Raw genomic sequence first — 15,276 nt, forward strand, 5'->3', positions numbered from 1 at the left:
AATCTGTGGGTTTTCCTAAGTTCTTATTGAATCTGCTTAATTCTTTTGAAACGCATAGGTCTTAGCGAAGCTCTGAGGAGCCAAAGAATCATATCCTTTGGGAGTCTGCCTGCTACAGATTTCATAATATCTAGCAAGTTCTTTTAGTAAAGAAGCCCGTTTATCGTTTTTTTAATATGAAATTTATTGTCAAATTGGTTTCCATACAACACCCAGTGCTCATCGCCAAAGGTGCCCTTCTCAATAAAAACCCATTTATCTTTAACCCAGTGCTTTCTACATGAATTTGCTCATGGGATTGCTTTTCCAGTTGGGCTTGCTAATATTCTGCAGAATTAGTATTTCTTTGGGACATTTTAATTTATTTATTTATTTATATTTTTTATTTATTTTTTTTAAAAAAATTAGCATTTATTTATTTCTGAGACAGAGAGAGAGACAGAGCATGAGCAGGGGGAGGGGCAGAGAGAGAGGGAGACACAGAATCTGAAACAGACTCCAGGCTCTGAGCTGTCTGCACAGAGCCCAATGCGGGGCTCGAACTCATGGACTGCAAGATCATGACCTGAGCCGAAGTCGGACGCTTAACTGACTGAGCCACCCAGGTGCCCCTCTTTGGGACATTTTTAAAGGCTAATAATGCCATGTGTCTTTCAGTCTTTCTGAAAAAACTTTTTTTCCTCGTTCAGGTTTTTTTCTTTTTTAATGTTTGTTTGGTTATTTATTTACTTATTTTTCAGAGAGAGAGAGAGAGAGAGAGAGAGAGAGAGCAGAGGAGGGGCAGACAGGGAGGGAGAGAGAGAATCCCAAGCATGGTCCACCATGGTCAATGCAGGGCTCGAGCTCATGAACCATGAGATCGTGACCTGAGCCAAAATCAAAAGTTGGACACACAACCAACGGAGCCACCCAGGCACTCCTGTTCAGGTTTCAAGAAGTGAAGAACAAATGTGTGATCACAGGGATTTACTATTTTAGTCATCCTCTTCTTTCAGGATTGATGTTTTTATATGGCTTCTTTACTTCCTTGATTGTCTTGACTACGATAAAGGCTTTCTGCATTTATTATACTAATTCATTAAAATTAGTAAGTTTAGAACTCAACTAAATACATTGTTTAAAAGATCAGGGAAGCACTATCAATAATAGCCAAATTATGGAAAGAGCCCAAATGTCCATCAACTGATGAATGAATAAAGATGTGGCATACACACACACACACACACACACACACACACACACACACACACACACAATGGAATACTACTCAGCAATGAAAAAGAATGAAATGTTGCCCTTTGCAACAACGTGGATAGAACTGCAGAGTATTAGGCTAAGTGAAATAAGTCAGCTGGAGAAAGACAGGTATCACATGATTTCAGTCATATGTGGAGTTTGAGAAACCTAACAGAAGACCACAGGGAAAGGGAAGGAAAAATAAGATGCAAACAGAGAGGAACACAAACCATTAGAGACCCTTAAATACAGAGAACAAGCAGGGTTGGTGTGGGTGGGGGGGTTGGTGGGGTGGGGAAAATGGGTGATGGGCATTGAGGAGGGGACTTGTTGGGATGAGCACTGGGTGTTGTATGTAAGTGATGAATCATGAGAATCTACTCCTGAAGCCAAGACTACACCGTATGTTAGCTAACTTGACAATAAATTAAAAAAGAAAGAAAAGATCACAGCCAAGAGTCTATTGTGTCTCATAACCAGCATTTACAAAGGATAATTTAAGATTTGGAGATCAAAATGCAAATATTCCTGGAATACATGTCCTATAACTTAGGACTGGAGCAGGAATTTCTAACTTTTATTTTCAAATTTCTATTTTATTTTTCACTTGATTGATAATTATAGGCCTCTCTAGCACACAAAGCTTCATCTTGAGAAACAGTTTTTAATAATTTTCAGATCTTTGTCGTGGGTTATAACTGAGAGTCTGGTGTTCACCATAATCAATCTTATCTTTAATTTTCTGAAGGCCTTGATAGATGGTTTTAATTAATTGTCAGAGCACATGTGACAAAAATCCATTATCCTAACAGTGTGTTGAGCAAATCCAAATTAATGTTATAAGCTGAACATAGAAGTAACTTGTGAAGTTAGCAGAATAAGGTCAGCCTCTGTCACGTGCAGGTTTTGCAGACAAGGCTATTCAAATAAGCTTTCAGATTTCTATGGGTCCATGATGGGCACTGCCCAAAATCCTCCGTCAGTTTCTAGTTTAATCATATACTGGGTTTTCAGATCAAGGGATATTTCTTGAACACATCATGCTAGGATTTTTAGTTGCAATATGATATCCTACCCTGCCCTGTGCTGTATCCTTTTTTTTTTTTAATTTCCTTGTATTTTACTCAGAGTTTCAACAAAATATGCCCGTTTTGAGATTTTATGAGATGGTTGAAATTGCTAGTGATTTTGGCCAGGTAAGAGAATTGATCATTCTGTCTACCCCCACGTGGAGTGACAGAGCATGCGCAGTGGCGAGAGCGGGGAAGGCACTCACGTGACCTCCAGTGCAGCCGCACACCCTCCCAGCTGTGCAGACTGCCGGCTGCGTTCACCATCGTCCATGCACCACCTGTTTCCGGTTTCAGAATAGATGCTGCGGAAGAACCGGTTGAGTGTTTCATGTTGGGTGAAGGCTGCCTTTGCTACCCTTTCTCCAAGAATGAGCCTACCCCCCAAAGTCCTCCCTGGTTTCTTCCACCTGCTGGCACATTGTTTGCTGTGCTCCACTGCAGTTTGAGTATGCATTCGTGATGTGCTTGGTGTTCATTGGAGAGCATCCCGGATGATGGATGATGCCCCCCGGATTGCCCACGGATGCACCTCTTGAGCTCTGCAGCCTGGCCTAGACTCCGGCACATAGTAGGCCCTTAGTAAATTTCATCTGAAAGAAGGAGCGCCATTTTTAAAAGGAAAATGGTGTTTTCAAGATCCAACCCTGCGTAAATGTGAGCAGAATCTCTACAAAATCAAGATTTATAAACCATCCAATTTATAACAGCGAATACAAGGGTAGAAGTGAAATTTCAAACACGAGTGATCTAAATTGTTTCTGCTCTGAAATTAGAAGGTTACAAGCAAATGTCCTTGAACCTAGAAAAGGAGCTCCTTATCTTGCGTGGGCCTCTGGCACCTGCTCCCCTCAGGCTGCCAGAGTGGTGGTTCTGAAAGTCATTAAAATATTCATGGTCGGCGCGGATGCGGGGAAGGGAAGTATTTTGTTAGCAGCTGGAGACTTGGATAAAAAAATACATTTCAGCTTCTTTTCTGGCAAACACCCTTTCCTCCAATTCATTAGTACAAATAATCAGGGGAGAAGCCCAAAAAGCACTAGTAAAGATATATATATAGATATATATATATCTATATATATATGTGTGTGTGTGTGTGTGTGTGTATACATATATATATATATATTTTACTTTTTAAGCTATCAGATGAGTAAAGACTTTTCCTGAGCATTCTATCTGGAAGCACTAACCACTTTATTTTGTATTAGACCACTTTGGTATTTAGTAAGTAATAACTGTGTTGGAATTTTATATAATCCTCTATCCTCTCATGTCAGGAATATAGTACAATTATTTATAGAAATTGGATGAGTTTTGAGAAACATCAAAAACGTCACTACAGATAACAAGTTTGGTTACTATTATTTCCTGGATTCAAGGAAAATGGAGAACGTGAAACGTCAGACTGACAGAAGCCTCAAGACGCAAGTGGCCATTTCAGGATCTGCCGTGTGCCAGGCACCTTACTCTCCTGGTCAACTCTGGCCAAGGAAGGTGTAATGTCTTTCCTGGGAGGCTCAGAAAGCTTTTACAAGGCCATTTGCTCCAGGACACATGCATCCTCACTGTAGAGGCCGTCCCTTGGGGTCCCGCTCACTTACGTTCATTTACAAAGCTGAGCACAAAACATTGGATGGCAGACGTTCATCAAATTCATATGCTGCCTCAGTGTCCGGAACGACAGAGGGCACGTGACCGAGTACACATGTACTAAATATTTCGGATGAGCAAATCAAAGCTAAGAGTTAGATGATACCATACACTCAGGAAAGGTTCTTCCCTCCTTCCCTCACCACCTTTGTATCAGGATCATGGCTGCTCATTGAATTGTTGGCTACATTCTCCAAGATGCTAAACTTGAGTTTTCTCTCTGTTTTCTGGCAGTGGAGAGAGAGGATCGGGGAAGTCTGAAGCCAGCAAACAAATAACGAGACACCTGATGTGCAGATCTGGCTTCAGCAGGCCTATGTTTGATTCCAAATTTAAGCACGTAAGTTTCTTGTTTGGGTCAGAGAATATGTTGAGCTGGGACACCTGTAGTTTGTGAATAAAAGGGAACATCATAATAGACCATAAGCTTGACCATTAATTGGTCCAAGTTTGTGGAAATAAAGGAAAGAAAAAGAAGATTGAGGCCTGGTGCAAATTAATGCCATTCAAGATTTATTTTAAAATATTTTGAACATACATACTCTTTTTTTATAGTTGCTCAGAATAGTTGGATTGAAAACATGTAATATACTTAGAGATTACTGTTGTTCACAGTAGAAACAGTAGAAAGTGCCACTCGGTGTGTAGACACTTTTGGGGGATTGGCCCGATTAGCACGTTTTGTGGGGGACTATTGAGAGGTGATAGTGAAGTTTCAGAGTATGTAAAAGAATTGGTTACAAGAGGGGCACCTGGGTGGCTCAGTCAGTTAAGCATCTGACTTCAGCTCAGGTCATGATCTCACGGCTCGTGAGTTCGAGCCCCACGTCGGGCTCTGTCCTGACAGCTCGGAGCCTGGAGCCTGCTTCTGACTCTGTGTCTGACTCTCTCTCTGCCCCTCCCCTGCTCGTGTTCTGTCTCTCTCTCTCTCTCTCTCTCTCTCTCTCTCTCACAAGAATAAGTAAACATTGAAAAAAAAAAAGAACTGATAACAAGAAAGCTTAATGCTATTGAGGGGCAGGTAATAAAAGTTCATCTCCAATATTGACTTGTTTGATGTACGTTGTGGTATTTTTAGGTATGCAACATAGTGACTTGATATGTGCATGTATTGCGAAATGATCATCACTATAGTTTCTTAATTAACATCCATCGCTCCACATAGTTAAATTTTTTTGTCTTGTGATGAGAACTTTTAAGATTTACTTGCTTGGCATCTTTCAAATCTGCAGTTTTCCCAACTGTGGCCACCATGCTGTGCGTTACAGCTGCAGGACTGACTTACCTTGTAACTGGGAGTTTGTACTTTTGACTCCCTTCACGCAATTAAAACTGATTTTAAGTTATATTCAGTAACACCTGCTTTTATTTGAAGACTCCTTGTGGTGATACTTCATCCACCTAAAATATCTCCTGGGTTCAAGGAGGAACCAGAAAGGCCTATTAGCCATGAAGATAAAGGTCAGAAATTTCACACAATAAAGCTCGGAAATTTTACCCAAGGATACACCTGTAGGGTGCTCACCACTGACTGTGTCTTGTTTTTACACAGTCCGGGTAGGTATTTTTAGCAGGTTTTCTCTGGCCACAGTAGAGGGGAAGTGCAAACTCAAGAGTTGCTAGAAGGATCCTGCAGGGAACACGTATGCTAGGCAGACGCCCTAGTGGGTGGAAAGACAGCCCATCAATAACCAATCGGGACATGATCAGAACCCAAAAGTGTGCTACCCTGGGGGTCTCCACCTGCAGGGCTAGCCTTCCAATTTCATTACTGTAGAGGAAATAACTAGAATAACCCAAGTTCATGATGATTATTCTATGCTTGAGACAAAAATAAGATTCCCTTACGTGTGCCCTGTTACTTTAGGGGCCTCGGGGCCTTATGCTCTGTGCTTCTTCATGCTGTCCGATCCCACGATTCCGTCCCATCCATGTGCTGTCACGCTTCATCCTAACCCCACCAGCTCCCCTTCTTCCCACATAGACCCCTGCCCAGCAGCCCTCCTGGATATCCCACAGTGTGCATCCCTAAGACGTCCAGAGCTGGACGCAGGGACTCCCAGGTTTCTTCAGCATTCTCCTCCCAGGCCACCCATCAAATAAGTGGCACCATCACTTTCTCATTGCCCCACTGGAAACCTGGCTTTGGCCTCGATGCCAGCCTCTCCCTGCTTCACCCATGATCACAGTATCCCGTCAATCTGACCTGGTAACACTGTTCTCCAGCCTCATAGAGTTTCCCTGTTCCTATTCTTGCCAGAGCCACCTTTGAACACATATCCCTCCAGGCTGGGCCATGTGGCCTCTGTCCCTCATTCATTTATTCAACAATGTCTTAAGTGGCTGACATGTGCATGTCCCTTGAATTCAGAGACACCGTCTTAAAGCCCGCCACACAGTTGGAGCTCAAGTACTATGTGGCACGTGAAAGAGTACATGCTTAAGATACCTAGAAGTATTTTCAGCATACCTAAGACACAGTTAATTATCCCAAGTCACCTCAATTCATTTACTTAAACGTAGCAAATGAACTTAACATGGATAAACCATTTGTCCGGCATCGGGACCCCATAGGTTTTGCTGCGTGTGCTGTGTGTCATGCACATGATGGGCAGTGTGGTTCCAGTCCCCTCTCTCTTGGTGCACATTTCATAGCAAGGTGTGGGAAGTGTGCTGGTGTCACCTGACAGGTGCACGCCTCCCCCTCCACAATCACCCCTGCACCGGTCTTGCCAGGCACGTATTTGCAGAAAGATACCTGCCAGTTCATTCTGCGACTTGATATTGAAAGTGTCTGATTACATTGGAGTAAAAACTTAGCTGCTGTTATCTTAGATTATTCCCTAAAACAAAGCCATCTGAAAGTTGAAACGTTTGGGGCTCCTGGGTGGCTCAGTCGGTTAAGCATCCAACTTCGGCTCAGGTCATGATCTCACGGTCTGTGAGTTCGAGCCCTGCGTCGGGCTCTGTGCTGACAGCTCAGAGCCTGGAGCCTGCTTCGGATTCTGCATCTCCCTCCCTCTGTGCCTCTCTCCCACTTTCTTTCTCTTAAAAAATAAATAAACATTTAAAATAAATAAATAAAAAGTTCACACATTATATAAAGATGTAGAAACCCATCACCCTGTGAGAATTGTGCTGTTTGTATTTGGTTTTCTGTCACTGCCCTTTCAACTTATTGCTGTGGGCCAAGGGATATCTGCCATGGTGGCATGCACGTGAGAATACTCTGGAAATCTTATTTGTTAAATAAATTTTTGTTTTGGACCACCTGGGTGGCTTAGTCGGTTGAGCACCTGACTTGAGCTCAGGTCATGATCTTGCTGTTCAAGAGTTCAAGTCCCACGTCGGTCTCACTTCTGTCAGTGCAGAGCCCGATTTGGATCCTCTTTCCCCTTTCTCTCTGCCCCTCCCTGCTTGTGCTTGCTCAAAAATAGATAAAACATTAAAAATTTTTAAAAATCTATCTATCTATTATTTATTGGTTGATTGATTGATTGATTGATTATTTTTAAGTACACTCCACATCCAGCGCAGAACCCGATACGGGGCTTGAACTCATGACCCTGAGATCAAGATCTGAGCTGACTGAGATCAAGAGTCAGACATGTAACCATCTGAGCCACCCAGGTGCCCCAATATTCTAGAAATTTTAGTATCTGATTCCTCATTTAGAAATGAGAGGAACTTGGGTTGCCAGGGTGGCTCAGTTGGTTAAGCACTCAAGTCTTGATCTTGGCTCAGGTCAGGATCATGATCTCATGGTTCCTGAGATCAAGCCCCACATCAGGCTCTGCACTGACAGCAGAGAGCCTGCTTGGGATTCTCTCTCTGTCCCTCTCTCTCTGTGTCTCCCCTCCTTGCTCTCTCTCTCTATCTCGAAACAAATAAATAAAAAAAAATAGTTTTAAAAGAAATGAGAGGAATGTATATTTAATTGATAGGTCCATGTAATTTTTTTCATATTTTCGACTTCTGAAAAAGACGTCCTTAAGAAATTAAATCCACTCTTACGGATTCCCAAACCTACACCTGATTCTGGAGATTTCTTTCTTTGTGAAGAATATCTATGGTGACATATGTGTTCATTAATGACTAACTCATAACCATTTATTAAGCTCAAACCATATACTGAGAACTTGCATAATTGTACAGCACAGCTCAAAATAATTTAACATTTTGGGTTGACTTGGGTAGGATACCATAATTATCTATGTTCACATAGCAGAGTTAGAGAATTTCTAAAGAACAGTTATCAAATAGACTCAGGTTAACTAACAGAATACCAGGAGCTGTTGGCCTAAGTGTAATGACAAGGAACAGTGGTCCTCACTGTAAGTTATAGACTAAAGCAATCATTTATTAAAATGATCCTTCTGGAAAGAGCAGGCTGTGCAATTTCTAAAGTGCATTCTAGATTACTTTATGTAAATTGGCTCCGCAGTTTAGCTTAAGTAAATACATTCTAAGTTGCATTTCTTTAGATAGATATAACTCTTCCAAATCAGCGTCTGGGAATCAATATTATGATATCCATGCAAATTTCAAGGAAAACCATTTCTAATTCACTTGTTTGTTGTTTTATTCATTTCTCATGCAAATTAAGGATGTCATAAATAAGTGATTCCTAGCCTCATAAGGTAACATCGCCCAGGATTAAGTATGGCTTAAACTTCGTATCAGTTATGCTGGGTGTTTTTTTTTGTTTTGTTTTGTTTTGTTTTTTGTTTTTGGCTTCCCTTTAAATTACAATCCAGATGAATATCATTTGGTGTTCAAAGCATTCTCAAAACTTACCCACAGTTCTTGCACAGCGCCCTGGTGTACAAGTGGGAATTAAATACAAGTATTTAATGAATGTATATGAATCGACTGTAAATATAACATCACAGGGGTTCAGTGAAACTTTGTACATTTCGGGGATGGGCCAGTACTTCTTGTGGGAAAGAAAAGTCTGATTAAGGAGATGAATAGAAAAGAGCATCCTTGATTGCGGAGCTGAGATTCAGTAGAAGGCTTAAAGTTCAATCCAAGGTGGGATGAAAGGAAACTTCCTTAGGAAGCCTGAAAGGAGAGAGGTGGGTGAGTTGAATAGGAACGCAGTTCGGCCACACTGGGTGGTGTGACGTTGCTGTGGGTTCCCACGCTGGCAGCCACTATCCACGATGCGGCCACGTGGGGCTGCGTGTGCAATAGACACACACAGGGCATCTCCCCTGGGGAGTCTAGCCCACACAATTTTGCCCTGGATCGCAGTATACTGCAAAAGAAAAGCAGTCACTAGAGGTTATTCGGATCAGCAGTTACTGAAAAATAGGGAACACGGGACGTAAAAAGAAGGGCGCAGGGGGATGGTGTCAGCAGAGTCATGTAAAGCTGAAGAAAAGCGAGCATCTTCCTTGTGGTTTCCATCAATGACATAATTGAAGATTAGAACCTGGAGTATGGGGAGGAAGAGAGCAAAGTGAAGGGGTCTGAGCTGGCTCCCTGCTGACCCATGAGGGCACAGAGGGAAGAACCAGGTTTAGGTGGGGTCTGGAGAGCTAGAGAGCTGGCACTGAGCTCCAGAGAGGACTGGATACTTCCATACAGGCCATACACGTGTTTGTAAGGGACACACAGCTGTCATGTTTCTGAATTTTAATCTCCTCCTTCAGTTGTCCTGCCTGAAAGGTCTACGCGGGTTTACCTTCTGCCCTGGCAACATGGTTCGGGTTGTGTTTTACGCAACGGGTTTGAACCCTACAACCATGGAGATTGCTCTGGTTCCCCTGTACAGCTTCAAAACAGCTACCATCAGTTCAGACTGTTGTTTTTAATCCCTGTATTTGAATTGCAAGCTGTACAAGCAGGAGATTTTTCCCTGGCAATAGGTTTTTGGAACGTAAAAATCATGTTTGGGGGGAAAAAAACAACTGCCTGGGACTTTTCACTAATTCTGCCCCAAATGACTTTGAGCTTTAAGGGACATTCAATTCCATTTATGTTGTTTAAATACACATTTATTGAATAACTGCTTTTTACAGAGCACAGTGGTGTGGTACACATGAGTAAGCCTTTTTTTTTTATTGAGGAAGACACAGGTTTTTACTCTTAGAAAATACAATAGGTTAACTACTATCATAATAATAGTGCATAACTTTTAGTGGCAAAGCTATTAAAATCTTAGAGAAAAAAACCAAAAAACCCACACAGTCGTAAGTCAAAAAAAATCATACCAGTAAAATTTGAATCAGTGACCACTGAGGAAATATATACATACATCCTTTTGCCTATATTTTTGTTTAAAGTTTTGTTATTGTGCCATATTTTCATGATTTTCTTTGAGAGTTAAGGTGAGCAGTGGAACAATAATCAGTTTTCCTGGTTTGTGTGTGTGTGTGTGTGTGTGTGTGTGTGTGTGTGTGTGTTTTGGTATTTCTCTTAACACATTTACTTAGTGCCACCTATTGGCCAAGTGGATAATTGAAGATAAAAAGTGTTATTTACTCCTCAGGAATGAAAAAGAATGAAATCTTGCCACTTCCAAGGACGTGGAAAGAACTGGAGGGTATTATGCTAAGTGAAATAAGTCAGTCAGAGAAGGACAGGTATCCTATGTTTTCACTCATGTGGAAACTGAGAAACTAAACAGAAGAACATAGCAGAAGGGAAGGAAAAATAAGATAAAAACAGGGAGGGAGGCAAACCATAGGAGACTCTTAAATACAGAGAACAAACCAAGGGTTCCTGGAGGGGAAGGGGTGGGGGATGGGCTAAATGGGTGATGGGCATTAAGGAGGGCACTTGTTGGGATGAGCACTGGGTGTCGTATTTAACTGATGAATCACTGGCTTCTACTCCTGAAGCCAAGACTACACTCCATGTTAACTAACTTGAGAATAAAAAAAATTTTTTTTCGGTGTAACCAATAATATCTTAGGCTTGAATTATGGACCAACAGCACACAATGAAAGATTGCCATAAGAGCTTTTGCATTTTGTTCAATAGTTTTAGATGTATATAACATTATGCCTTATATTCCCTTATTGTTATTCCAGCACTCATAGCCTGGTGATGCACTTATTAAGCATGCTGATTTTGCAGAGAGATTGCCTGGGTTCGAATTCCAGCTCCACTATCTGTAATCTCTGAACCTTGGGGAAGTTATTTAATCTCTCATTGGCCTTTTATATAAAATGGAGACACTAGATTTTTTTTTTGGTATGTTTTATTTATTTTTGAGAGCAAGAAAGACAGAGCACAAGTCAGGGAGGGACAGAAAGAGAGGGGGACACAGAATCTGAAGCAGGCTCCAGGCCCTGAGCTGTCAGCACAGAGCCCGACGCAGGGCTCAAACTCAAGAACTGTAAGACCCTGACCTGAGCTGAAGGTGGACACTTAATCGACTGAGCCACCCGGGCGCCCCAAGACAATAGTTATAAGCATTAAAAGAAATATCTGCATAAACATACATGTGTACCTGTATGTGTGCATGTATATGGTATACATAATTTTATATATAACTTTGTTTATATTATATATTACATGTTATATATATAAAACTTTAGGATAATTCTTGGCACAAAATGAATGTTTTCTACTACTCTCAACAAAAATAAAATTCATCTTTGTTATTTGTTGAATGCTGAGAACTTTGTATACCCGACATTGATAAGCACTGAAGGAGTTATTCCTGTGGTGGAATAAAGGAAAGTGCAGTTCTTGGGAGTTCGTGAAACTTGCTTAATGTCATATAATTTATCATTAGCAGAGGTGAAATGTGGACACATCTACTTGTTACTACAAAGAACGTGTATTGAACCATTACCCTGTATTTCCTGTTTGGGCAAATGTTATTATCTTTTATGTCTCTGTAAGAATAGCAAAAAAGCAGTTTATTTTCAGTTATAGCACCAAAATAACTAGAATCCAGAATACTTTTAAAAATTCATTTTAACCCTCTTTATGAATTTTTAAATAATTATTTAATGTAAAGGGTTAAAGATTTATTCAATCTGAAGAGAAACTAGATATAACATTCATGTTGAAAATGCGATTTACTTACACTATCAATTCCATGATATGCTTGTTTAATATTGAATTACTGGAAAAGCAGCAAACAAAACAAAACAGGGCCTTTATAAATACCATTTCAGATTATTTTTCAGAATACATTTCTGGCATCACTACTATCAATTAACTGTTATGATCTTTAAAACTAGGTTATTACTAAGAGACTGAAATCAACATGTTTCCTCCAAAAGTTCAATATTTGGTAGATATTTTGGAAGATTTTACTATTACCACAACTTTTAGCACTTTGGATTTGTGATTAGGCTCAAAGTATTATTTTATAATCTTTCAGTATATGAAATGCTTCCAGGTGAACCGAATGCATTAGTAGATCAGCATTCAGAAAGTTAAAAAGTAGCAGCAAAGTTGGTTTTTTTTTTAAACTTAGAATACAATTCTCAAAAAATACAATCACCAGAAACTATAAAGAACCCCCTGTATCAATAAAGTAATGTATTAATTAGTGTGCTCCTTCGTACGGCTGATGCAGAAACTGCTTTTAACATCCATGACTTGAAAGATACAGAAAAATACCTTTGAAACTTCCAAATTTTCATACTTTTTAGAGGATTACTTGGTCATCATCATTATCATAGACACAATCAATTGCGAGAAGAAATGGTGTTTTATTTTCCTGTAGCCAAGGTTTAAGGAAACATGTTAAGAATTTCAGATGTTAGGGTTGATCTGAAGATCTTTGTTAACAGCATTTTTTTAAGTTTATTCATTTTTGGGAGAGAGAGAGAGAGAGAGAGAGAGAGAGAGAGAAGGGGAGGGGCAGAGAGAGGGAGACACAGAATCCCAAGCAGGCTCCAGGCTCTGAGCTGTCAGCACAGAGCCGACATGAGGCTTGAACTCATGAACTGTGAGATCATGACCTGAGCTGAAGTCAGACACTTAAACAACTGAGCCAGCCAGGCACCCCTAATTTGTTGGTTTTAAAAGAACCAATATTAAATCCAATTCTTTCCCTCAAAAACCACAAAAGCATTTCTACTGTTTTATTAAGTCTCAAAGCTCAAATAACATGTGTTGAGTTGATTATGTTTGTGTGAAGAGATAGCAAAGCCAAATGAAACCCTCTGTGTATCATTACCTTCTTAAAATTAGCTACATTCTGAGACAGAAGGAGGCAGTAGTTTGCAGTTGAAGAAAGAGTGACTTTAAAAATTCAACACAGTATCATACCAACAGCAGAGAACCTCCTGGATGATGGACTATTCCTGGATCTTTGCTACTATTCCTGTTTTATTTTTAAAAACGAGTTGCTCAGTAAATGTTTCCATTTTGCTGCAGGTCATATGCATCTTGGAAGCCTTTGGGCACGCCAGGACAACTCTGAATGATCTGTCCAGTTGTTTCATAAAGTATTTTGAACTACAATTCTGCGAGAGGAGAAAACACCTAACAGGAGGTAAGTAGAACATTAACAAAGGCAGATCTCAGGAGCTGCCAGCAGGGGGCAGAGAAACTCCAGGCATGGTGACAACAGTGTGCGTGTGCGTGCACATGTGTGTGCGTGCGTGTGTGTGGCTGTTTGCACACCTGAGATGTCAGGTTATGAGTTCAAAACTTCTTGTGAATTGAGGGATATCAGAAATGTGAGGGGAACTTTTTCAAGATGATTCTTGTGTAAACTATCTAATCGGGAACCCAACGAAAAATAGCTGAAATGAATCGTAATTGCTGAACACAGAAATGACTCACACACCCAATTATAATAAATTATGACTGGAGTAAATAATTCCTTCATAAAACAGACACTGAAGTCTATTTTAAATAAAAGTGAATGTATATTTTTAAAATGAGTAGATTAAATCAAAACATCAAAATAAGCACCCAACTAAAGCCAAAGAACACTATTTATTTTTTGGCTTCAATATTTAATGTGTACTTGATGAAAAGCCCTTATTTAAAATTAAACTAATTTAGAATTCACCTGAGATGTTACAGTTTTCTAATGAAAACAGATTATCCAGGCAAATTAAGAGAATTGTAGGTGGGGAGCCCATGCACTTGGAAGAATCAAGTATTGTAAAAACATTAATAACAGCCATTAGCAACCAATTAATTGCTAAGTGTAATCATTTTAGAAAGAGATCAGTCCTATTTGGTGTTTTCAAGTATGCTTCAAGAAACAAACGTTGGTTTGGACCATGACTTAGAAACAAAAAGCTCGGGCACCTGGGGGGCTCAGTCCGTTAAGCCTCCGACTTCGGCTCAGGTCATGATCTCGCTGTTCCTGGGTTTGAGCCCCGCATTGGGCTCTGTGCTGACAGCTCGGAGCCTGGAGCCTGCTTCGGATTCTGTGTCTCCCTCTCTCTCTGCCCCTCCCCTGCTTGTGCTCTGTCTCTCTCTCTCTCTCTCAAAAATAAACATTGTTTAAAAAGAAAGAAAAAGCCTGCATTTTGCAGTAAGTGCCAAAATCCATTATTAGTAAATGAAATTTGGTAAGAAAAAAATGTATAAAAGATGTAACAAAAGATAACTTTAGATGTTGAAGTTAGCAGCTTCAGTTCTGCAATAGGAATGTTGTGTCTTGAAAAATCTGTGACAAAGAGCTATATTTGAAGGTCCACCATTTGAGGAAGACCTCAGCCAAGAAATATCTTGAGCCTCAAAGTCTGGTTTTCAGGTCTTGGTTTTATCCCACCGCAGTGAGAGTGTCCCCCCGCCCCCCGGCCTGACCTCTTCAATGCTGAGCATAAACCCTGAGCTTTCGGGGCCCAGCGGTTGGAGCTGGGGGTGGAGGAAGTCCCCGGTGCTGCGGGCAGCCCCTGTCCACTCCGTGTGTGACTCCAGGGTACTTGGGAGCTCATCGTAAACACAGGCCTACCGACTGGGCCTCTGTATTTAACAAGATTCCCAGTGGTGCGTATGAACACCCAAGTTTGAGAGGCATTTCTTCCAGCCTGAGTCGAGCTGGCCATGCTTTTATGCACATGGGGCTTGGAGGAGAAACCACTTGTCCGGACATCACTCCCATGACCTTGTGTTTTCTGGATTCGGCATTCCCCTTACCAAAGTGGAGAGGCACTAAGGGGCTTTTGCAGGTGTTGCCCATTACTAATTTTGTTGACTTTTTTTTTTCCTGGCTGGAATCTAATATGTCCCCTTCAGGAGTGTTAGTTTAGAAAATTACTCTATATATATGTGCATGTGCAGGGGAAGCAGGACCGCTGCAGTGCACTAACCGGCCGCCTGTTAGCAGGGTCCCAGGACGCTCCAGCATCGTCACATCCACGGTACCACTCTCAGGGCTTCT

General features: G+C 41.0%; 1 protein-coding gene across 1 annotated transcript in view; it reads left to right on the top strand.

Annotated features, from left to right (window-relative positions):
* The window catches only part of MYO16 (myosin XVI), a 611,926-nt gene that overhangs the window by 318,562 nt on the left and 278,088 nt on the right, over window positions 1–15,276 (top strand). The window contains exons 14-15 of the mRNA XM_047874837.1: window positions 4,191–4,296; window positions 13,308–13,425. Coding sequence (XP_047730793.1) covers window positions 4,191–4,296; window positions 13,308–13,425 — 224 coding nt within the window. The remainder of the gene's footprint in view (window positions 1–4,190; window positions 4,297–13,307; window positions 13,426–15,276) is intronic.

Source organism: Prionailurus viverrinus, chromosome A1, assembly GCF_022837055.1.
Source record: "Prionailurus viverrinus isolate Anna chromosome A1, UM_Priviv_1.0, whole genome shotgun sequence".
NCBI lineage: Eukaryota > Metazoa > Chordata > Mammalia > Carnivora > Felidae > Prionailurus > Prionailurus viverrinus.